The sequence below is a fragment of the Pelodiscus sinensis genome, chromosome 28, assembly GCF_052426305.1.
Source record: "Pelodiscus sinensis isolate ZL-2025 chromosome 28, ASM5242630v1, whole genome shotgun sequence".
NCBI lineage: Eukaryota > Metazoa > Chordata > Testudines > Trionychidae > Pelodiscus > Pelodiscus sinensis.
The window spans coordinates 12,692,160-12,713,672 of record NC_143079.1 but is presented as its reverse complement, the minus strand read 5'-3'; the positions used below and the strand labels follow the sequence as shown (position 1 = coordinate 12,713,672).

At 60.5% G+C, this 21,513-nt stretch overlaps 1 protein-coding gene across 4 annotated transcripts; it reads right to left on the bottom strand.

The window, feature by feature from the left end:
• Positions 1 to 2,774: 2,774 nt before the first annotated feature.
• Positions 2,775 to 21,027, bottom strand: LOC142820928 (interleukin-36 receptor antagonist protein-like). 4 transcript variants are annotated; one of them, XM_075910709.2, is made up of 7 exons: positions 20,780 to 21,027; positions 9,691 to 9,751; positions 9,504 to 9,558; positions 5,511 to 5,638; positions 5,054 to 5,179; positions 4,539 to 4,663; positions 2,775 to 4,218 (listed from the first exon to the last, which is right to left on the bottom strand). In XM_075910709.2, exons 1-7 carry the CDS (start codon positions 20,783 to 20,785, stop codon positions 4,009 to 4,011), a joined length of 711 nt encoding a protein of 236 aa, XP_075766824.2. In that variant the 5' UTR covers positions 20,786 to 21,027; the 3' UTR covers positions 2,775 to 4,008. The 4 variants fall into 4 exon arrangements, with proteins under 4 accessions (XP_075766824.2, XP_075766821.2, XP_075766823.2 ...); XM_075910706.2 differs by lacking the exon at positions 20,780 to 21,027 and adding an exon at positions 9,989 to 10,134; XM_075910708.2 differs by lacking the exon at positions 20,780 to 21,027 and having other exon boundaries at positions 9,691 to 10,090.
• Positions 21,028 to 21,513: the final 486 nt, after the last annotated feature.

The following is a 21,513-nucleotide window of genomic DNA, read 5'->3' as shown; positions in this document are numbered from 1 at the left end:
CTTACTGTCTGATAATCCTATGTACGCTGTTCATGTGTTTGTAGAATGTCTGTGTGTGCAATTATTAGCATGTACTTGTATGGATACTGAAGATTTCCCTGCATGTGGTTGAGCATTGGGCAGGGCCGGGCCTGTGGACATGCTAATTAGCGAGGCCCCGTGGGACAATGGCTCTCAATGGGCCAAGGACACACCTAAAGAATGGGGGCTGTCACCTGAGAGCTGCCAGCAGGGAGCACAGAGATTGGCCTCTGGCCAGGTGACCTGCTACAGCCAAGAAGGGACCAGGAAGGAGGGATAAATAGGCCATGTAGTCGACGCCATCTTGGTTCTCAGCTCAGCACTTCATCCCAGAGGCAGCAGTGCAGGGATTGAAGAGCCCGGAAGACCTATGGACCCATCCTGATCCTAGGATGTGCAACAAGGACTTTGAAGCCAGCAGCTGTAACATCGAGGACTGGGAGATTCGGTGCATGTAATGTACTATCCTTTAACAACCTCACTCTCCTGCTTTTCTTTCTTGTAAGAATAAACCTTTAGTTGTTAGATGCTAAAGGATTGGCCCAGCGTGATTTGTGGGTAAGGTCCAGAGGGTAAATTGACCAGGGATCTGTGGCTGGTTTCTTGGAACCGGACAGAACTTGTTCGGGGTAGGTGGGATTGGGTGCTAGGACCCCCCACCTGTGTATGAGGCCCGGGGCCATCTGAGGCATGGATATTGCTGGGGTGTCAGAGGGGTTTTGTTCATGAGGCTTCAGGCAGGCTGCTGGAGCGCTCTGTGGGACTGGTTTGTGGCCTGTTTGGAGAGGTCACCAGTCTGGGGGCTGTAAGGAGCCCCGGATTTGAGCAATTCGCCCTGAGCAGACGCCCTCAGATGTGCCCAGACACGGCCCGGTCCGTTACAGTGAGCCCCTCAGGGGTCCCCCCCTCGGGCCCCCGGGGCCTCCCCTCCCCGAGGGGACAGCGCAGCCTGTTCCCAGCCCAGAGCGACCCCCAGCCAGCGCCCAGCAGGAGGGGCTATGGAGCTTTGAACCCAGCCACGGATGCCTCAGGCCAGTCGGCCTGGGCCCCGGCCCCTACATCAGTCTCCCCTGCAGCTGGCTGAGTCCTGCCTGCTCCACTCTCAGCCCCCAACACAGCCCCCGTCTCCCAGCAGAGCCCCCAACACCCCAGCCACAGCCCCTCCCCCGCCAGTGTCTCCTCCCCAGGTAACAGGGGCACCTGGGCCCCTCCTCGCTGCCCCCCTCCCTGTCCCATGTTCCCCCCTCGCTGGGACCCACTGGGCCGGGCGCCGGGGCCGGGTGCCGGGGTCCCCTCTGCAGCCCCTGGCTGGACCGGCCATGTCCTCTGAGCAGGGCCGGGAGCACCAAGGCACCAGACGCCGGCTCCAGTTCTGGGCTGTTCTCTCAAACTCCCCTCTTGTCACATTAAACCAGTAACATCCGGGCACTGAGCCCCCTGCACGTAACCCCCTTTGAACTCCAAAATCTCCCCACTTCCTCACAGCCCCCCCCAAATAAATCTGTCTTTCTTGGTGTAAAAGTTTTACACAACGAAACCTCATCAGGTCAGCTCCCATTATCAATGAACGAGAGAGATGCACTGTGGTTGCTTCCAGCCCCACCCCACCAACACTCCCACTCAGGTATTTACACTGGGCGTGGTAGCAAACCAAAGGGTTTTTACTGAGTACAAACAGTAGCACTGAAGTGGTTGCAGGTGAAAACAGACAGGTCAAAGTAAGTTACTAAATTAAAATGAACAGAAAACGTACAGCTCCTTCTTATTCACCAAGGGTATATCTACACTAGTTTGAACTAGGGAGGCTAATGAGGGCGACCAAAATTGCAAATGAAGCGTGGGATGTAAATATCCCACACTTCATTAGCGCAGTCGCCATTTTGGAAATTGACCGGAAGAACTGCGCACATCTACACACAGCAGTGAAACGGGAGTTCTAAGTAAAGCCCTTAATTCGAATTAGCTGGTAAACCTCATTCCAGGAGGAATAACAGCTAATTCAAGTTAGGGCTTTACTTCGAACTCCCGTTTCACTGCCACGTGTAGACGCGGGCAGTTCTTCCGGGCTAGTCAATTTCCAAAATGGCGACCACCCGGGAACATGCTAAGGAAGCGCGGGAAATTGAAATCCCATGCTTCATTTGCAATTTTGGTCGCCCTTATTAGCCTCCCTAGTTCAAACTACGAGGCTAGTGTAGACATAGCCTAAGAAACTTATTACATGCAAATTCTGACCCAAATGAACGGAAAACCAAAAGTTACTATAGAGAACTTTCTGGGTGTCTGGCTGGTGAGTCTTGCCCACATGCTCAGGGTTTAGCTGATCGCCATATTTGGGGTCGGGAAGGAATTTTCCTCCAGGGTAGATTGGCAGAGGCCCTGGAGGTTTTTCGCCTTCCTCTGTAGCATGGTGCACAGATCACAGCTGGAGGATTCTCTGCATCTTGGGGTCTTCAAACTATTTGATTCTGTGGCCTGCACTGTGCAGGGGGTCAGACTAGATGATCATAATGGTCCCTTCTGACCTTAAAGTCTATGAATCTAAAACGCATAGCACCTTATTCACTAAAGGTATGTCTACACTACCACCCTAGTTCGAACTAGGGTGGTAATGTAGGCAACCGGAGTTGCAAATGAAGCCCAGGATTTGAATTTCCCGGGCTTCATTTGCATAAAGCCGGGAGCCGCCATTTTTAAATGTCCGCTAGTGTGGACTCCGTGCCGCGCGGCTACACGCAGCATGGACTAGATAATTTGGACTAGGCTTCCTAGTCCGAACTACCGTTACTCCTCATTTCACATGGCAGCAGTTCGAACTAGGGTGGTAGTGTAGACATACCCTAAGAAACTTATTACGTGCAAATTCTTACCCAAATGAACGGAAAATGCATAGCGCCTTATTCACTACAACTTATTACATGCAAATTCTGACCCTAAGCAGCTTTCTTATTTCAGGCATAATCTCCAAGTCAGAGAAAAACTTTTACTCTGACTTGGGTCTTCAGCCCTCTCTAAAGTTCTTTGTATCCTTTTAGGATGGGCCAGGCAGTTTCAAAAGCCAGCTGAAGACAAAGGACTGATGGCTTCCCATTGCTGAAATAGACTTTCCCCTTTGGAATCCTTTGTTTGCCCCCGCTCCCCGCTTCCATGGAAAAATACCAGGTTCACAATGGATTCCAGTACAAGCACTTCTTGGCTCACAAGGCAGTTTGCTAGTCCCCTGGTAACTGCCCTCTCGGTCCAAAACCTGACCCTTATTTCTAGCTTCAGTTGGTTTGGTTTCAGCTTCCCCTGCGGGATCTTGTTCCGCTTTTGTCTGCTACAGGAAAGAGCCCCATGCTAGCAGAAATCTCTGCTTAACCGTCCCTTTGGTACCCTAAGGCCTCATCCGCCTGGGAAGGCTATACTGCGTATAAGCGAGGGGGCGCTTTTAAAGTCTGACCTACAGTTATGCTGAACCCTGGGCTAGCGCCACGTGGAAATGCTTTTCTTCCACTTTGTGTCTTCACTGCAGACGTGTGCCGATCCGCACAGGTGGCCTCTGACCCAGGTTTCTGTGGGGTTTGAATCCGGGCTAGCTACCCGGCTGGGCACGCAGGCAAAACCTGGCTTTCACTTTCACTTTGCAGTGTGACTGCAGGCGCTAGCCCCCGTTACACAACTCAGGTGTGGCTAGTCCTCCAGTGGCTTCCCCCAAGTCCCTCTGAAGGGCTGACTAGTTCTCCCGCTGGGAAAGGAGCAGACAGCATCCCAGCGCAAGGACGGATGGGACCTGCCCCTGGACCCACCCGGGGAGGGCAGAGGCCCTGGAAACCAGCAGGTCTCACAGGGCTTGGAGGTGAAATGCCCACCTCAGTGACGCGGGAAGGTCTCGGTGAACCCGACTGAAGCTGCTTTTCAGCTGGAATCACAAGGGCGGCCAGAGGGGACTAGCCGGGCAGCGGCCCCAAAGCCACATCACAGCCGTGGACCCCGGCCTCTGCGCAGTCACATCTTCTTGAAGTAGAAGTTGACGATCTCGGCCTCCCCGGAGATGTTGGTCACTCGGACGGGCTGGCCGTCCTTGGGGGAGGTGCTCAGGAACCAGCCCGGGAAGGCGACCGACTCGAAGCGGCGGGTGCTGCCGGTGGCCACGCAGGTGAAGGTGAAACGCTTGGCCTCCTGGCTGTTCTGGTACAGGGCCATGATTTCCTTGTCCTGCGGGTGGGGTGGGGGGGGGGGGCGCGAGAGAGGCCAATTAGAAAGGGAGATGCAGCTTGGAGCAAGGGAGGAAGGGATCTGCCATCTGCCCATTGACCTCAGCAGTCGAAGTGGGGGAAGGAGGATGGGGGCGGACAAGTGAAGTGGGGAGAAGGACGGGGGGAGGGAGGAGAATGGGGGGCCCAAAAGGTGGGGTGAGGGGAAGGAGGATGGGGGGCTGGGAGCAGGCCGTGGGGAGCAGGAAGGGAGGAGGGTGAGGTCAGTCTAGGGAGAGGTTAGAATGCCCCAGGCCTGAGTTCCCGGGGATGGGCGCTCACCTCCAGCATGAGGGTGGGCGGGGCCGAAGTGCCACAGGACAGGCAGCGGGTGCCATTGTCGATGCCCATAATGATGGGGAAATTGCTGGGGTCCAGGAACTGGTTGGGCACCACGCTGATCTTCTCTGGGAACACAGAGCACCCAGGGGTGGAGAGTGAGCTCCAGGCAGCTGCGGGGTGGGGGGGTGTTGGCTTCTGTGCAGCAGCCCCACAGCAGCGCTCCTCTCCAGGCCTGGGCTCTGCCAGCTGCCTGGGACAGGGCCCCCCTCCCGCTGGGGCAGCCCGGGGCGGATCCCCCGCCCAGGCTGGGTGACGGCGGCTGGTCTGCAGGGACGGGAGGGTCCCTGGGTCTGGCAAAGCGGCCCTGGTGGCTGCTTTGGCCCCGCCACGTCGCTGGCTCGCTGCCGGGCCAGGCCCAGCCGGGCCGGGCGCCAGTGTCGGCCGGAGCGTCAGGGTCTGCCCGGCTCTGCCCAGCAGAGGAGTTGGCGCGGCATGGAGGAGCCGGCCGCACCCACCTGGGGGGGCGTTGGAGGTCTGCGGGGTGGCCACGAGCTGCTTGTGGAGGCGGCGGATGACTCTCTGGTTGGTGTCCCGCAGCGTGAAGAGGCTGTGCTTCGGCACGCTCGGGATGAAATGCTGCTCTGACGGAGACCATGGAGAAGGAAGGGCAACGTTGGAAGGGAGGGTGCCCGGGGCAGAGACACACCCGCTGCCTCCCTGCCCCGCCAGTGCCTGGGCTGTCTGGGCACCCTGCCCCTCCTGACACACCCTCGACGCCCCTGCAGTCCCCCTGGACCCCGCACCCAGGAACTGCCCCCTGGATCCCTGCCCTGCTCCCCTAGCTGGAGTCCTGCACGTTGGGATCCAGCACTGGGACGCACGGCTGCAGCTGGCATGGCCAGGGCAAGGTGGGCAGCGCCCTGGGCTGGGGAAGAGTCACCCCCAGAGAGCAGGGACCCTGCGGGCTCTTACTCTGGTTCAAGAACTCGTCAAACAGCTCCACCAGGTCCCGGTTGCTGGGCTGGGCCCAGGAGTCCGGCCTTGGCCCAGCTCCCGGCCACGGCTCGGTGCCTGCTGTGTCCTGGGGGGGCGCAGGGCGGCTGGGAAGGACAGAAGGACACCAGCTGTCAGGCAGGCTGGTCCCTTGGGCTCTGCTGAGCCATGATGGGAGCAGAGCAGAGCCCCTGAGAGCCTGGTCACTGTGGGCAGCCAGGACACTGGGCTGGACAGACCTTTGCTCTGGCCCCGTCTGGCTGCTCTAAGGGTCTTCTCTTCTGCTCAGCCAGCAGCACATGGCCTGGGGTGTAGGATGGCGGGGATGAGCCCCACCTGCCGAGCAACCTGATTGGCTGCTCTCTGAGATCCAAGCCAATCAGGGCTCATTCCCCCTCCCTCCCTCACTGCCCTCCTCCTCTTCCCCCCCGCCTCCGTGGGCCCAGCTCTGGGGCAGATCCCCAGGAGTCACCAAGGGGGCTGCCAGCCCCTCAACGCAGCAGCAAGAGGGGCCTGGACCAGCCACTGGCCATGCTGCCCGGGGAGATGCTGGCCCTGGCACTCGGCCGAGGGGCTCCAGGCTGGCTGCCGGGGGGAGGGGCGGGATGGGAGATGCTGGCCCTGGCACTCGGCCGAGGGGCTCCAGGCTGGCGCCGGGGGGAGGGGCGGGATGGGAGATGCTGGCCCTGGCACTCGGCCGAGGGGCTCCAGGCTGGCGCCGGGGGGAGGGGCGGGATGGGAGATGCTGGCCCTGGCACTCGGCCGAGGGGCTCCAGGCTGGCTGCCGGGGGGAGGGGCGGGATGGGAGATGCTGGCCCTGGCACTCGGCCGAGGGGCTCCAGGCTGGCTGCCGGGGGGAGGGGCGGGATGGGAGATGCTGGCCCTGGCACTCGGCCGAGGGGCTCCAGGCTGGCTGCCGGGGCCGGGCGTCTCCCCAGCCGCCCTCCGAGGGGAGCCAGGCCTCCCGGAGCCGTTGGCTGCCGGCGGGACGTGCTGGGCGAGGGGGTTTCTCCAGCCAGGCGGCGCCAGGGGATGGAACAAACCCCAGGGCAGGGCCAGTGAGTCAGTCCGGGGAAGGGGTCGATTTGCTGACCCGCCTGCACCCCACGGGCCAGCGGCCCTCCCGCCCCGGCTGCCCTGCCCAGGACGGGCCCTGTGGGGAGCAGGCAACAGCCCCGGGCTGGTTCCCACTGGGGGTCGTGCCCCTTTGGGCCCCGCTGCGGCCCAGTGCTCTGCATATCCACTGCCCAGCTCTGGCTGGGGCTGGCCGGGCGCGGGGCCGCGAGCGCAGACCTGTCCCGGGTGCGTGGAGACGGGGCCCGCGGGGCTCCTGGGGAGAGAACAAGGCGCGGTGAGATTTCTCCCCTCGTCGCCCTGCCCCGTCTGAGACCGGCAGCCCCTGCCGCCGCCCAGCCCACAGCCCCGCTCGGGCAAAGCTCCGCTTGATCTCAGGGGAGTTTGCCTGAGCAAGGACTCCGGCGTCCACGTCGCTAATCGACACGGGAAAGCAGGGCCGTGTAGGCTCCCTGGTCCCCTCGCCCCACACTTATGGGGCTCAGACCAGTGGAACTGAGCCAGATCGGCACCACCTCTGGGCTCCACGCTCCCGCTCCCAGCCACCACGGTTGCCAGCCCCACGCTGGCTCTGGCTGCTACACACCTGGCTCGGTCCTTCCTCCCCCATCCGGGTCTCCTTGTGGCTCCCTGGCCCTGTGCACGGGGGCCGGGCGCTTTTGGCCTGCAGAAACGCTCCGCGCAGGCAGAATTTCATGTACGTGCCGTGAACCCAAGAGTAAGAAAATGCCAACGCTCAGGGCGAAGGTGCAACTTTAACTCTGGCCCCGCCTGCACGTCCCCTCCCCTCCTGGGACTTGGCAATGTGAGGGTGCAGGCGGTACCAAAAGGGTCATGGGCAGGGTTCCCTGTGAGCTGAGCGTTTGGGCGGGTCACGTGCTGCCCAGCTGACTAGCAGAGTGCTCTCGGGGGCCTGCGTGTGTTTCTGTTGGTGGTGCGCATCTGAACAGGCCTTGGTGCACACAACAAAATGTATTCCATGCGTGCGTGGAAAGAAACGAGAGGAAGCACTGATCACGGGCTAGTTCTCAAACCCAGACGAGATCCCCACTGCGGGGCCCCGCGCCGACACAAAACCTCTGCGTGCCGGGGCGCTGCATGGACACCTCAGGGAGTTCGAATCCAATTACAGCGAGCCCCTCAGGAGCCGCCCGCGACCTGTTTCATCCCCGCGCTGGCTTGATATGACCTGTGAGATGCGCCGTGGGGCCAGGCGCTGGACCAACGTGGGCTGAAACGTCCCAGCCCCAGCAAGCTCCCGAGCCCCCAGGGTACGCAGAGCCGAGTTGAGGCCAAGCAGGGCGCGTCGGCCCCAGGGGAGCCATTCAGATGGGCAGAGCGCTCGCGGATTAGCAGAGCTGCACACACTGGCAGAGGGGGCCTTGCAACAGAGCCTGTCCGGCAACCTTCTCTAGGGCCTGCTCTGGCCGGCCCCGGGCCTGACTGTCCGCGCTGCACCTCAGGAGCGGCCTGCGCCTGCCTGACCTGCCGGGGGGCAGGTCCAGAATCCCAGAGCGAGCATCTCGCTCCCTGGTGCAGCCAGAGCTTTCAGAATAAAGCCTGAGGCGACCCCAGCATCTCTTCATGGTTCAGCCTGGCCCCTGGGCCCTTCTGTGCGGGTGGAATCCGCAGATCACCAGCCGCTTTCCCAGGGCCGTCTTCCCGCCTGTGACCAGGGGCGGGGTGGGGGGCAGATCCCCACGCACTGGGGCTGGGAGGGATAGCCTGGCTCACCTGGCTGAGGAGGCCCCGCCCCACAGCCCTGCTGGGCATGCTCCAGCTGGAGGCCAGGTATAAAGTAAGGACGTTAAATATCAGTCAATTGACTAGTCGATGGAATTCCCACGTCAAGGCACTTCTGCATTCCTCCTTGAAATGTACAGGAGGCCCCCGCTGGGCCCCTCTGGGGCTCTCGTACCTTTCAAAGGAGGAATGCGGAACCCGGGCCGTGGGAAGTCCCGCTGAGTCCGGGCTGCAGGCGGGTGCCAGCTCTGAAATGCACCGGAGTTCCCAGAGGGGGTTCTTGTGCATTTCAAAGCCATGGAGCCCAGGGCCAGCGGGGGACTCGGTCGCCCACTGGCCCCCAGGCTCCAGGTGGCGCTGCCGCTTTGAAATGCCATGTGGAGCCCGGGTTCCGCCAGGGCGTCCCCAGCTGAGCCGGGCACCTCGCGCCAGCTGCCGCTTTGAAACGCGCCGGAAGAGACTGGCAGGAAGTGGCCCAGGGTGGGGAATTGCAACCCCAGGCACGTGGTGTGTTTTGGTGGGATTCCCCACGGAGCTAGTGATGGTCCACGCCAGCCGGGACCCGGTGGAGAGGGCAGGCCTGGTTTCACCTCCTCCTGCCTGCCTGATCCCATGTGGGGGCACAGTCGTTCTTACTGTCTCTGGCCACTAGGCCATGCTGCCCTGAGAGGGAACGAGAGAGAGACCCTAGCCGGTAGGCCGCACTGCCCTGTTGGGAGAGCTGGTTAGGCGCTTGCCCTGGCCTCCCCACAGCTGGAGAAGACCGTGGGCGGCAGCGCCGTGAGCAGGGTGGCACACTGAGTCTGCCGAGCCGGGGGATGGGCAGGGTGTGCCGCAATTGCCCTAAGAACAGGTGTCATCATTCCCCCTGGGGCAAGTGGGTGGAGAACGCGAGCAGCCCAGAACAGCAGCACCTTGGCTCCTCCCCGGCCGTGTCAGCAGGGACCCGAGCCGCAGGGCCGGGCACTCGGGGCTTGTTCCACGGGGACGTTCTGGAGTAAGGGAGTCGGGGCCCAAGCCGGCACTAGGCTAGAATCCCAGCACGCGCGGGGAGGGTGAATCTGGGAATGGCTGTTCCCTGCTTCCCAGGCGCGGACGGACCTGTGAGAGCTGACCCAGACCCTGGCCGAGGGCCGCCGGGCCCTGCTCACTTACCTGGAGCCCATGCCCACGTCCGTGGACGTCTCAGGAGCTTGTGATGGGAACGAATCTAGCAGCGAGGAGAGGAAACGCCTGTGAGTTCACTCGGCCCGCCCGCGAGGTCCGTGCGCACGGCCCTGCTCGGCCGCCAGCGGACCTGCCCCAGCCTGCGAAGTTCTGGAACGCCCGATGCTCCAGTTACCTTCCTCTGCTGCCCCTTCCCTGAGGGGAGAAGTCGCCCGGATCCCATTGTCTGTCCTGCTCTGGGAAGAAAAACAAGGGCAAGAGCAGCACGTTAGCAGCAAGGCGAGCAGGGGAGCCACCATCGCGGCCACCCCAGACACTGAGTCACAGGGAAATGTCTCCTCCTGCAGATCAGGTGATAACAGAGCCGGAGACGTCGGAACAACTCGCTCTCGCTCAAGGCTGCGGCGGGACCGTCCCAGCCACGTCCTCGCAGCAGAACTGCTGCTTTGCTGCACTCGGGGGGTTAACACTACCCAGCGTGATGGCTGAATTGGCAACCGCCCCTCTGCTCCACGCCCTGGGCTGGGCCTGCGGCTGCGCGCTCTGCTCTCTGCTCTGCACGCTCTGCTCTCTGCTCTGCGCGCTCTGCTCTGTGCCCTGGGCAGGGCCTGCGCCTGCGTGCTCTGCTCTCTCTGCTCTGCACGCTCCGCTCTGTGCCCTGGGCTGGGCCTGCGCCTGCGTGCTCTGCTCTCTCTGCTCTGCGCGCTCTGATCTGTGCCCTGGGCTGGGCCTGCGCCTGCGCGCTCCGCTCTCTCTGCTCTGCGCGCTCTGCTCTGTGCCCTGGGCTGGGCCTGCGCCTGCGTGCTCTGCTCTCTCTGCTCTGCGCGCTCTGCTCTGTGCCCTGGGCTGGGCCTGCGCCTGCGTGCTCTGCTCTCTCTGCTCTGCGCTCTCTGCTCTGTGCCCTGGGCTGGGCCTGCGCGCTCCGCTCTTTCTGCTCTGTGTGCTCCGCTCTCTCTGCTCTGCGTGCTCCGCTCTGTGCCCTGGGCTGGGCCTGCGCGCTCCGCTTTCTCTGCTCTGCACTCTGGGCTGGGCCTGCGCCTGTGCACTCTGCTCTCTCTGCTCTGCGCGCTCTGCTCTCTGCTCTGCGCGCTCTGCTCTGTGCCCTGGGCTGGGCCTGTGCCTGCGCACTCCGCTCTCTCTGCTCTGCGCGCTCCGCTCTGTGCCCTGGGCCGCGCCTGCTCCTGCGCCTGCGCGCTTTGCTGACTCCTCTCACCTGCACCAGGTGTAAACCGGGCGCTGTGGTGCTGACGTCTGGGGCGTGTGAACAGGCCGGCGTGATACCTGGAGCAGGCCAGGAAGACAGCGTGTGGGAGAGCAGGTTTATCCCCGGAACTCACCACTGGAGCCTCTCGGGCCTTCTCCTCAGCCAGGGCAGGGCTGTCACCCCATGCACGGACTCACTTCTACGGGAGTTAGCAGCCAAACCCCCTTTCTCTGTAGTAGTCTGGCCAGGACTGGCCTCAACCCCCGTTCTCCCCCATACGGCCCAGCTCCACCCGCTTGGCTGTGAGGGCTGCTCACTGCTTAGCCCTCCGGGCCCCTTGGCTCTCTGGCCCCCAGAATGGCTCTCACAGGGATCGGTGCAGCGCTGGGACGGAGCCCGCACGCCGCGGGGATAGAGCGACGCCCAGAGCCCGCCCAGGCTGCAGTCCGACGAGCCAGCCTCGCACGGAGTGCCCTGGTCAGCCGTCTCCAGGCGGGCTCAGTCCGAGAGGTCCCGCAGCGCCCTTGGTCTGTTCCAACGCCTGTCCCCCTCCAGCGTTACCTAGCGCCACCCCTGTTCTTGCAGGGGGCTCGCTGGCTGCTGGGTCGGAGCCTGGCCTGACCCAGGTTGGTGGGTTTGTCCTCTGGGGGGGAGACGTTTCTTCACAAGGCTCCCAGCCCTCGGGAACATGCTCCTGGGCTGGGCCTGGCCCCTCGGGGCAGCGTGAGGGCAGCCCTGCTCTGCCGAGCTCTGCACGGGGCCTGCCTCTTGCTCCCCGCTCTGCTGGCCGCCACGCCCGGGCCTCAAGCCTGTGATACAGGGGCTCGGTTCCAGGCCCTCCTCTTGCTCCTGCCAGGGCTTGCTGGGGTGGGCAGGGCTCGGTCCCCGCCTGGCCAGGACGGAAGTTCTTCCAGACGCCACCGGTGGCCAGCTGGGCCCTGCGCTGGGTGCAGGCTGCGACCTGGGCCCACAATTGTGCAACGGCAACAGCAGGGCGCCGGCCTGCCGGGCAAGGGATGCGTCTGGCCATTTCCGGTCCCCTGGGCCCCGTCTGCCCGTCTCCCCATCGCCAGCAGCGGGTGCCAGGCAGCTGCAGGTGCATCGGGCCCTTGCATGGGTCCCTGCCGCGCCCCCTGCACTTAGCTACAGTGCGGGGCACACTGGGGGCGGCAGGCGCGAGGCACTCTGAGAGCCTCAGGCGGGTGAGGCTGGGGGAGCCATGAGAGCAGAGCCCCCGGCTGTGTGAGGAACCACGTTTGCTGCGTGCCCTGGTATGGAGGGGGCATCACATCCCAAAAGTCATTCCACGGCGTGTGGCGGGGCTGAGGGGCTGGGGGCAGGGTGAGGCTCTGGCAGGCGTGTGGGGCCAGGACTGAGGGGTTCAGGGTGCCTGGGGAAAAAGGCCCCCCCCCACCCTCCCAGCAGCAGCTTGGGGCCAGGGGAAGGCGCCTGGCAGCTCTGGGTGGGGCAGCATGGCGAGGGGAGAGGCGTGCTCCCCAGACCTAGCCCGGAGCTGCCGTGGTGGCAGGCAGAACCTGCCTCTCTCCCAGACACAGCAGGGAGCAGCCAGAGCCCAGGACCAGGGAGGGGAGAGGCCTCCTGCCACCAGGTGCTGGGGGGGAGAGAGGTGCTTCTCCTCCAGCTGCAGCAGGCCGGTGCTGGGGCAGGCAGGCAGTGCTGTCTGCAGCCGCCCGGAGCCCAGCACGGGGCGCGTTAGTGCAGAAGGAGGCCCAGGCGAGCAGCTAGAGGGAGCTTAACTTGAGTCCCCTGCACACACGGCAGAGCCAAGCACCAGCTGGACTGTCCCTGACAGGTGTGTGTCTGGGCTGCTGTCAGATCTCCAGCGACGGGGATTCGGCCAGCGCTTGCCCGCCCGCGTGCGGCACAGAGACAGTGGGAGAACCTGGCTGTCCAGACCTGGGGAGCTGCCTTACGCTCCAGGCCCAGCAGCACACGGAGCTCAGCACATGCAGAGAGCAGTCGATAATGTAACGGGTTGGGGGACTTGAGGGCTTTAGCCCCCCCAAATTTTGCCTCTGCCATCCCTCCCAGCGCAAGGGTCAAACCTCTCGCAGAGCGAAGGAGCATGGCACAGCATTGCCACCCGTCCTTCGGCAGCGCTCCTGCTGCTGGCCGGGACGCTGCCCGGCTCTCCGGGTGCCCAGCTCGGCTGCAGGCAGAGGGCAGAAGCGAGGGCAGCGCTGCAGCACGAGTAAGCCCCTGTGAAAAGTGATATGAACCAATTCCCCCCCACCCCAGGATTGAACAAGAAATATCCCCCCCCTCCCGCCACTTCTAATTCAGCAACACGCCTCCTAGTCTGAATTTAAAAGCAGTGAGAAAAGAGAAATGCATTTTAAACAAGAGGGCTATGAACTAGCCTGTAAAATAGCAATACATAGAAACACGGGGGTTAATTTTCAGGGGGGGGCCATATTCAGAGGCTTGCTGTCTGACAAGGCCACTCACACACAGTCTGAGAGCCACCGATCTAGGCTGCATTTCCCTAGTTCCTTTAGGAGAAGGTCGCGTGTGACAGTATCAAAAGCCTTACTACAGTCGAGATGTACCGCAACCACCACTTCCTCCTGTCCACCCGATTAAAGGAAGCTCTCAGGCTGGTTTGACGTGATTTGTTCTTGACAAAACCATGCTGGCTGTTGTCTCTCCCCCCCAGAAGGGGAAGCGTACCCACTTGCCATCCGTGAGTGTTTGAGGAGTGGTTAATATGGCCAGAAAGAGGGCAGGACAAGAGCGTGGATGGAACCAGAGGCCAGACACATTCCAGCCTGGACTACACAAAGAAATAGACGGGAATATTCTGCAATAGCTTGTCAGGCATAAGAACGGCCAGACGGGGTCAGACCAACAGTCCATCCAGCCCAGTGACCTGTCTGCCCACAGTGGCCAGGTGCCCCAGAGGGAGGAACAACAGGAAATCCTCACGTGATCCCTCCCGTCACCCATTTCCAGACAAACAGAGGCTAGGGCAGTGGTCCCCAACACGGCGCCACGGCGCCTGCTGGGGCATTTGTGTGTGTCCGCTGAATGATCTGGGCCAGCCCCGCCCCCGAGCGCCCAGCAGCCCCGAAAGGTTGGGGACCACTGGGCTAGGGACACCATTCCTACCCATCCTGGCTAATAGCCATTGATGGACGAAACCTCCATGAATCTATCTAGCTCTTTTTTGAACCCTGGTAAAGTCCTAGTTTTCATCACATCCTCTGGCAAGGAGTTCCACAGGTTGACTGTGCACTATGTGAAGAAAAACTTCCTTTTGTTTGTTTTAAACCTGCTGCCTATTCATTTCATTTAGTGACCCCTAGTTCTTACATTGTGGGAATAAGTAAATAACTTTTCCTTATTCACTTTCTCCACACCAGTCATGATTTTATAGACCTCTATGGGTATGTCTACACTACCCCGCTAGTTCAAACTAGCGGGGTAATGTAGGCATACCGCACTTGCAAATGAAGCCCGGGATTTGAATTTCTCGGGCTTCATTTGCATAAGCGGGGAGCCGCCATTTTTAAATCCCTGCTGGTTCGAACCCCGTGTAGCGCGGCTACACGGGGCTCGAACTAGGTAGTTCGGACTAGGTTCCTATTCCGAACTATCGGTACACCTCGTGGACTATGCAACCGGTTACCCCGAGGCCGTGCCACTGAGGAACACCACCGCAGCCACGATAGCAGGAGAACTAAGCAAAATATTCGCCCAAGTGGGAATTCCCAAAGAGATCCTAACGGATCGAGGGACTAATGTGACATCCCGCTTGATCCAAGAGTTGTGCAGGTTACTACAAGTAAGAACGTTGTGGACTTCGGTCTACCCCCTCCAGACGGACAGGGTGGTAGAGAGATTTAACCGGACCCTGAAAGAAATGCTGAGACGATTTCTAGACGAGGAACCCCGTGACTGGGATAAGGCCCTGCCAGCCCTGCTATTTGCCATCAGAGAGGTGCCGCACGCTTCGACCGGGTTCTCGCCGTTCGAACTGCTGTACGGACGACAGCCACGGGGCATCTTAGACCTGGTCAAGGAAACCTGGGAAGAGCAGGAGTCCAGAGTCCAGGGGAACATAAACTACGTCTTAAAGTTAAGAGAGGCTAAAGCGGCTCGGCGAGTTTGCGGAAAGAAATTTGCGGCAGGCTCAAGACCGCCAGGAGCTAGCGTACAACCGGGGCACTAAAATGAGGGAGTTCGAGGCCGGCGATCGAGTCCTTCTCCTGCTGCTGATAAAAGAATTGAAGCTGTTAGCCCGGTGGCAGGGCCCCTTTGAGGTGGTACGGAGAGTCGGGCCAGTGGATTACGAAGTACGGCTAGATGAGAAGCGGGCGAGGTCACAGATATATCATGTCAACCTTTTGAAATAGTGGAAACCCCGCGAAGCGCTCCTGATCACAACGGAGCTAGAAGAGCCGGAAGTGGGCCCCTGGGCGGGGGAGATGGTGGGCAGTGTAGCCCCAGCTATGGGAGAGGACCTCACGACAGCCCAACGCCGAGAGGTCGAAGTCATCGCACAGGAGTACGCCACCATGCTCACGAGGACCCCAGGGAGAACATCAGCGATGTATCAGCACATCTCCACGACCCCGGGGAAAAGGGTATGTGACGCGATAAGGCCCCTACCCCGGAAAATGTGGGACCCCGTATGAAAAGAGGTCCAGGAGATGTTAAAGCTAGGGGTGATTGAAGAGTCCTGGAGCGGCTGGAGGGGTGCCATCATACTCGGACCGGAGCCAGACGGGACACTCCGATTCTGCGTGGATTTCCGGAAGGTGAATGCGATATCCCGATTCGACGCGTACCCTATGCCCCGCGTGGATGAACTGCTAGATAGACTAGGGCAGGCCAGGAACATATCGACCCTAGATTTGACGAAAGGGTACTGGCAGATCCTGCTTACCCCCGCCTCAAGAGAAAAAAAACAGCCTTTTCAACCCCGTTCGGGTTATTTCAGTTCAAAACAATGCCGTTCGTCCTACATGGGGCGGCTGCGACATTCCAAAGGCTGATGGACCAAGTCTTGCAGGACCACCGGGACTATGCAGCAGCCTATATTGATGACATAGTCATTGTGAAGACACGTTGGGGTCCCCGTCTCCTGCACCCCCGAAATGGCACAAACAGACTCCACCAGCCGGTAGAACAGAGGGAGTTTATTGCCTCCCCAGGGTACAGCACAGCACAGATGTCACCAGGTTACATGGCAGGTCTAGGATGCCTCTGCCCCCCTTGATATGGGGGGGTCTCAGCTTCTAAACCCCCCAGCCTGTTGCTGAGGCTGCTTCCTCCGTCCTCCTAGATCGACGCTAACTAACTCTCCTCCAGCCCTGTCCCCCAGCCAGGGCAGCATCCACCTTCCTTTGTTCCTCTCCCTGGGGGGTAGCTGGTCAGACAGGTTGAGACCCTCTTTGCATAGTGACTCATCGCCTGTCTTGCTCGGTGGTGCTACAGACAGTGGCTAGTGAGTTAGCAAGTTCCCCCCCACTACGTCACAGTCATCTACAGCCAAAACTGGCAGGACCATACGCGACACCTGCGAGCAGTGTTCAGGACGTTAAGGGAAGCCGGTCTCACGGCCAACCCCACCAAATGCCATATAGGCCAACGGGAGGTAACCTATCTAGGATACACTGTGGGGAGGGGGAGACTGCGACCGCTAACGGACAAAGTGAAAGCCTTAGCCGATATAGGTTTCCAACGACCAGGAAGCAGGTGCGGCAATTCTTGGGCCTGGCGGGGTATTACAGAAGATTCATCCCGCAATTTGCGACGATAGCAACCCCCCTTACGGACCTGACGAAAGCTGAGCAACCAAAAAGGGTGATACGCTCAGCGGAGGCCGAACGGGCCTTTAACGAATTAGACGGCCTTGATGCGAGCCCCGGTGTTAAGGCAACCGAACTTCGAGGGAGTCTATAGTGCAGACGGATGCATCGGTGGTAGGATTAGGGGCCGTCTTAGCTCAGGAGATAGACGGGGAGGAACACCCAATCCTATATGAGCCGGAAACTGTTCCCCAGGGAAAAGGCATACGCCACAATAGAAAAAGAGGCCCTAGCGGTGATATGGGCGATTGAGGCTCTCCGCTATTACTTACTAGGAAACCCCTTCAAACTAATAACGGACCATGGCCCCCTCAAGTGGCTGCAGTCTATGAAAGAGACTAACCCCCGAATAACAAGATGGTATCTGGCCTCACAACCTTACAGGTTTGATGTGACATGTCTCTGTCCGGGGCGATGCAACAACGCGGACTTTTTTTCGAGAACGGACGAGCCGGAAAGCATCACAGAAGGGAAAAAGGCAAGAAACCTAAGGAGGGGGTGGGTGACGGGGCGACCGGGGCCGCAGACGCTAGCCCCGCGCCCCGCATGGACGCGCCGGGCGGCGCAGCTGCTGAGGAGACGGGGCGGCTCTGCCGAGCCTGTTCGGCGGCAGTTGCCTGCGCAAGCGCAGTCGACCCCCGAGTCAGCTGCCCAGGGGCGGGGGAGCCGACGGCCCAGCGCGCAGGCGCCGGCATCCCCGGCGAGGGGCGCCAACTTTAAAAGCGGGCTCCCGCTGGAAGCAGGAGCACGGAACAGAGAACCTGACCAGGGAGAACCGAGCCAGCGGAGACCTGAACCAGGACTGACGGGGCGCCGGAGGCGCCGACCGGGGAGTGGAACAGCCCGACGAGGAGGGGTGAGCCCCCTCCCCCCAACCCGGGGGGAGATGGACAAGGACTGGCCGAGACAGAGGAAGCAGCCCAGGACAGGGTCAGGGAGACCCGGGGACCGGCGAGTTGTGGCCATGGCCATCCCGGTTGGGCAACGCGTCTAGGACACCTACCCTTAGGGTCCTGGGCTGGGACCTGGAGAGGGGGAGGGCCCAGGTCCCCCTCCGCCTCGGAGGACCCCTATAAAGACTGATGGGACGGCCCCTTCCAGGCAGCCTCACTGGCATTTACAGCTCCAAGCCGCAGCCTCTTCCCTCAGCTTTGTGGGGGGAGCCCTGGGCTGCGCTGCCGGAGCTCGCACCTCACTGCCAGGGTTTGCCACCTGCGGCCTGCATGACGCGGGGCCAGGGCGAGCACCCAGCACCCACCCCCGGGGGCTCAGCCGTGCACCGGTTCAGCTGCCCAGGCCGCTCACTCTGCCGCTCAAGGGGAGTGGAATTTTCCGTCACTCTGCCTCCGTTTCCCGCCTCTCCCCCCCCCGGGTCTTTTGCGGCCTGGCACAACGTGGGGGGGGTTGTCTCAGTTTGACCCTGTGTGTGCAGCCAGGACCCCAACCCCGCGCCACCCCCTGCGCTCTGCAGGCAGGAACCAGGCCTCCCGGCGCAGGGGACAGGGCGTAAGCCGACGTGCAAGAGGCGTGGTGAACCTCAGGCGCTGCGGGGCTGAGCAGGCAGGGAGCACGCGCCCGACACTTGCTCTGAGGTTTGAACGAGAAGCCGACGCGGGGGGCGGGAAGTGAAACAAGCAGCGGATCCATCTGCACAAGCCCTAGCAGGGGACATGCAGCCGGGAGGCTGGCTGCACCCCTCTCATCCCTCTGCCCTGCAGCCAGCGGGAGGGCCAGCATGCACCAAGCCCAGACAGCGGGCGCCTCCCTTCTCGGCACCGAGCGAGCACCGGGGGTGCCGGAGCCGGGGTCGTGGGCCTGGCCCCGCCAGCTCCGTGCACGGAGAAAGAACAGCTGCGATTCCTCCCTGCCTGGCTTGCTGAGCTGACACGGCCTCGTGGGCAAAACCAGGCGCTGGGCTGGGCGTGGCCGCTCCTCTGGAACAGCCCCAGGACAGTGGCCAGGCTGGGAGATGTGGGAGGGGACTGGGCTAGACCTGAAGCCTGCCGTGGCCAGGCCTTGTAGGCAAGTGTGGGCCCCGGGGCCTGGCAAAGCCACGGGCACAGCTACGTCGAACCCACTCCCACCGGCCGGCACAGTCACAGCGCCAGCGGGGAATGGAACTTACAGGTTCTGCCTTCTGCACCCCAGGGCCCTGCCAGCCCGTCAGAGAGCTCCCTGCTCTGCCAGCCCTGGCCTGAGCTGCGCACCACGGCATGCCCGCTGCCTGGCGCCCGCCCGCTCCTCGGATCACGCCCCCCGAGCTCTGCAAGGCCAGGAGGATGGAGTAGTGAACGGGGGGAGGGAGGGAGTCCTTCCAACCAGCAGGGGTGGGGGGGTCGGTAGCTCACCACATCGCGAGTGTGAGCCTTGGCCAGGTTGTATCAGTGTGTGAAAGAAGCCACCGAGGGCAGCGTTGGCCAGCGAGGGGCATGGCGGGCGGGCAGGTGTGATAGGCCAGGGAAGGCTAAACCGCTGATGCCTCTTCTCCACCCCCACCAACTGTTACCGCCTGCCCGGCACCTCTCCGCCCCAGGGGCTAGAACAAGGTGTCCCCAACCGAAACCCTTTCAAGCAAGCCGGGGGGGAGGGGCAGCGCCTCTACCCTGCTCCCCACTTCAGAGGGCCCAGCCCCTTGCTGCATCGGGTCTTTCTGGGTACTGCTCCCGAGGTCTGCTGGGCCAGCGGAGCTGGGACGGCACCGGGACAGGACATACACACACGCCGGCTGGCCACGGCGGAATGCACCTCGGCACGGACAACCCTCGCCGGACTTGCTGAGGAACAGAAGCAATTTTCTTCCAGAAAGAGGTATCCATGGGGGAGCTATGCCTGAGATACTGGGGAGATTCCCAAACCCGAGCCATTCTTTTTAGGTGACAAATCTGAGGAATTGAGGGGCCATTAGAGGAGGTTTTGGAACAAATTGGTGAACTAAACAGTAACAAGTCACCGGGACCGGATGGCATTCACCCGAGAGCTCTGAAAGAACTCCAGTGGGAAATTGCGGAACTGTTAACCTGTGTTTGTAACCGATCCTTTAAATCAGCTTCCGTACCTAATGACTGGAAGATAGCTAATGTGACGCCAATATTTAAAAAGAGCTCTAGAGGTGATCCTGGCAATTACAGACCAGTAAGTCTAACGTCAGTACTGGGCAAGTTAGTTGAAACTATAGTCAAGAATAAAATTGGCGGACGCGTGGATGAATATAATTTGTTGGGGGAAGTCAACGTGGTTTCTGTAAAGGGAAATCAAGTCTTACTAATCTATTAGGCTGTGTCTAGACTGGCCAGTTTTTCCGCTTTTCTGGAAAATCAGCCGCTTTTCTGGAAAAACTTGCCAGCTGTCTACACTGGCCGCTTGAATTTCCGCAAAAGCACTGACTTCCTACTGTAAGAAATCAGTGCTTTTTGCAGAAATACTATGCTGCTCCCATTCGGGCAAAAGTCCCTTTTGCACAAGAGGGTCCAGTATAGACAGCTCAGATTTGTTTTGCGCAAAAAAGCCCCGATCGCAAAAATAGCGATCGGGGCTTTTTTGTGCAAAAACGTGTCTAGATTGACATGGACGCTTTTCCGCAAAGAGTGCTTTTGCGGAAAAGCGTCCTGCCAATCTAGATGCTCTTTTCCAAAAATGCTTTTAACGGAAACCTTTTTCGTTAAAAGCATTTCCAGAAAATCATGCCAGTCTAGACACAGCCTTAAGAGTTCTTTGAAGGGGTCAACAAACATGTAGACAAGGGGATCCAGTGGATGTAGTGTACTTAGATTTCCAGAAAGCTTTTGACTAGGTCCCTCACCAAAGACTCTTAAGTAAAGTAAGTTGTCATGGGATACGAGGGAAGGTCCTATTGTGGACTGAGAACTGGTTAAAAGCCAGGAAACAAATGGTAGGAATAAATGGTCAGTTTTCCGAGTGGAGAGAGGTAACTAGTGGGGTCCCCCAAGGGTCTGTCCTGGGACCCATCCTATTGAATTTATGTATAAATGATCTCAAGAAAGGGGTAAACAGGGAGGTGGCAACATTTGCAGATGATCCCAAACTGCTCAAGATTGTTAAGACCAAAGCAGCCTGTGAAGAGCTTCAAAAAGATCTCGCCAAATTGGGAGATTGGGCAACAAAATGGCAAATGAAATTGAATGTGAATAAATGTAAAGTAACGCCCATTGGAAAACAATCCCGACTATCTGTACACTGTGATGGGGGCTTGTGAGGGGTTCGCTCACCACCATAGCACCCCCTGCTGTCTGTCCTCAGGAATTAGCTTCTTTGCCTGGCGAGGTACCTTCCCTCAGGTGGTGTTTCCCCTCTTTCCTCCAGGCCGTGGCGTCCTCTTCAATACACTGCCCTCCGGCAGTGCCCACGTCAGTCTCTGAGCCCCCCTTCCAGGGGTGGTTGTTTCTTCAGCAGGCCGTTATTCAGGCCCTGCAGTCTGGGGGTTTGCTTGGCCAGAGCTCCCCTCGCCTCGCCTCGCCTTAGCTCCAGGGAGCCTCCTACTCCCCCAGCAGCCAGGCTCTCACTGCCCTCCCTGGGAGCAGCCACCCATGCGCTTATCTGGCTCCCAGCTGGGCCCTAATCAACTAAAGCAGCATCAGCTGGGGCTAAACTCCCAGGCCCTGCTCCAGGCCGGGGTTTGCCCTTAAAGGGCCCGTGCAGGGCGAACGCCCTGTCACACATTCTCCCCCTTAAGTATCTCTCACTGGGGGGGGGGAGGCTCCCGCCAAGTGCCTACAAACGGCTCGTTTAATCATTCGCTCTGGAATCGTTCGAGGTCCTGAAAGGAGACTGACTAACCTCCCACTCCCTAGCTACGCCCGTCCCGTTTGAAAACAGGTGCTGGGTTTGCCCATCGCCAGGAGCGCTCACAGGAGATTGCTAGAGGCTCCATGGAGGGTCCAGCTCTTTCGTCAAGTCCCCGAGAGTGAATTTCACCCGGCTCTGCTGACTGGAAGGCGTTAAC

What these genes read in the sequence shown, in the direction of transcription:
- LOC142820928 (XM_075910708.2), bottom strand. Translation starts at nt 9,814, where the DNA reads ATGGTGGCTCCCCTGCTCGCCTTGCTGCTAACGTGCTGCTCTTGCCCT. An exon ending in GGAAGGGGCAGCAGAGGAAG is followed by an intron (nt 9,559 to 9,690) that starts GTAACTGGAGCA and finishes CCTCGCTGCTAG; the next exon opens with ATTCGTTCCCATCACAAGCT. An exon ending in TGACGAGTTCTTGAACCAGA is followed by an intron (nt 5,180 to 5,510) that starts GTAAGAGCCCGC and finishes GGTCTCCGTCAG; the next exon opens with AGCAGCATTTCATCCCGAGC.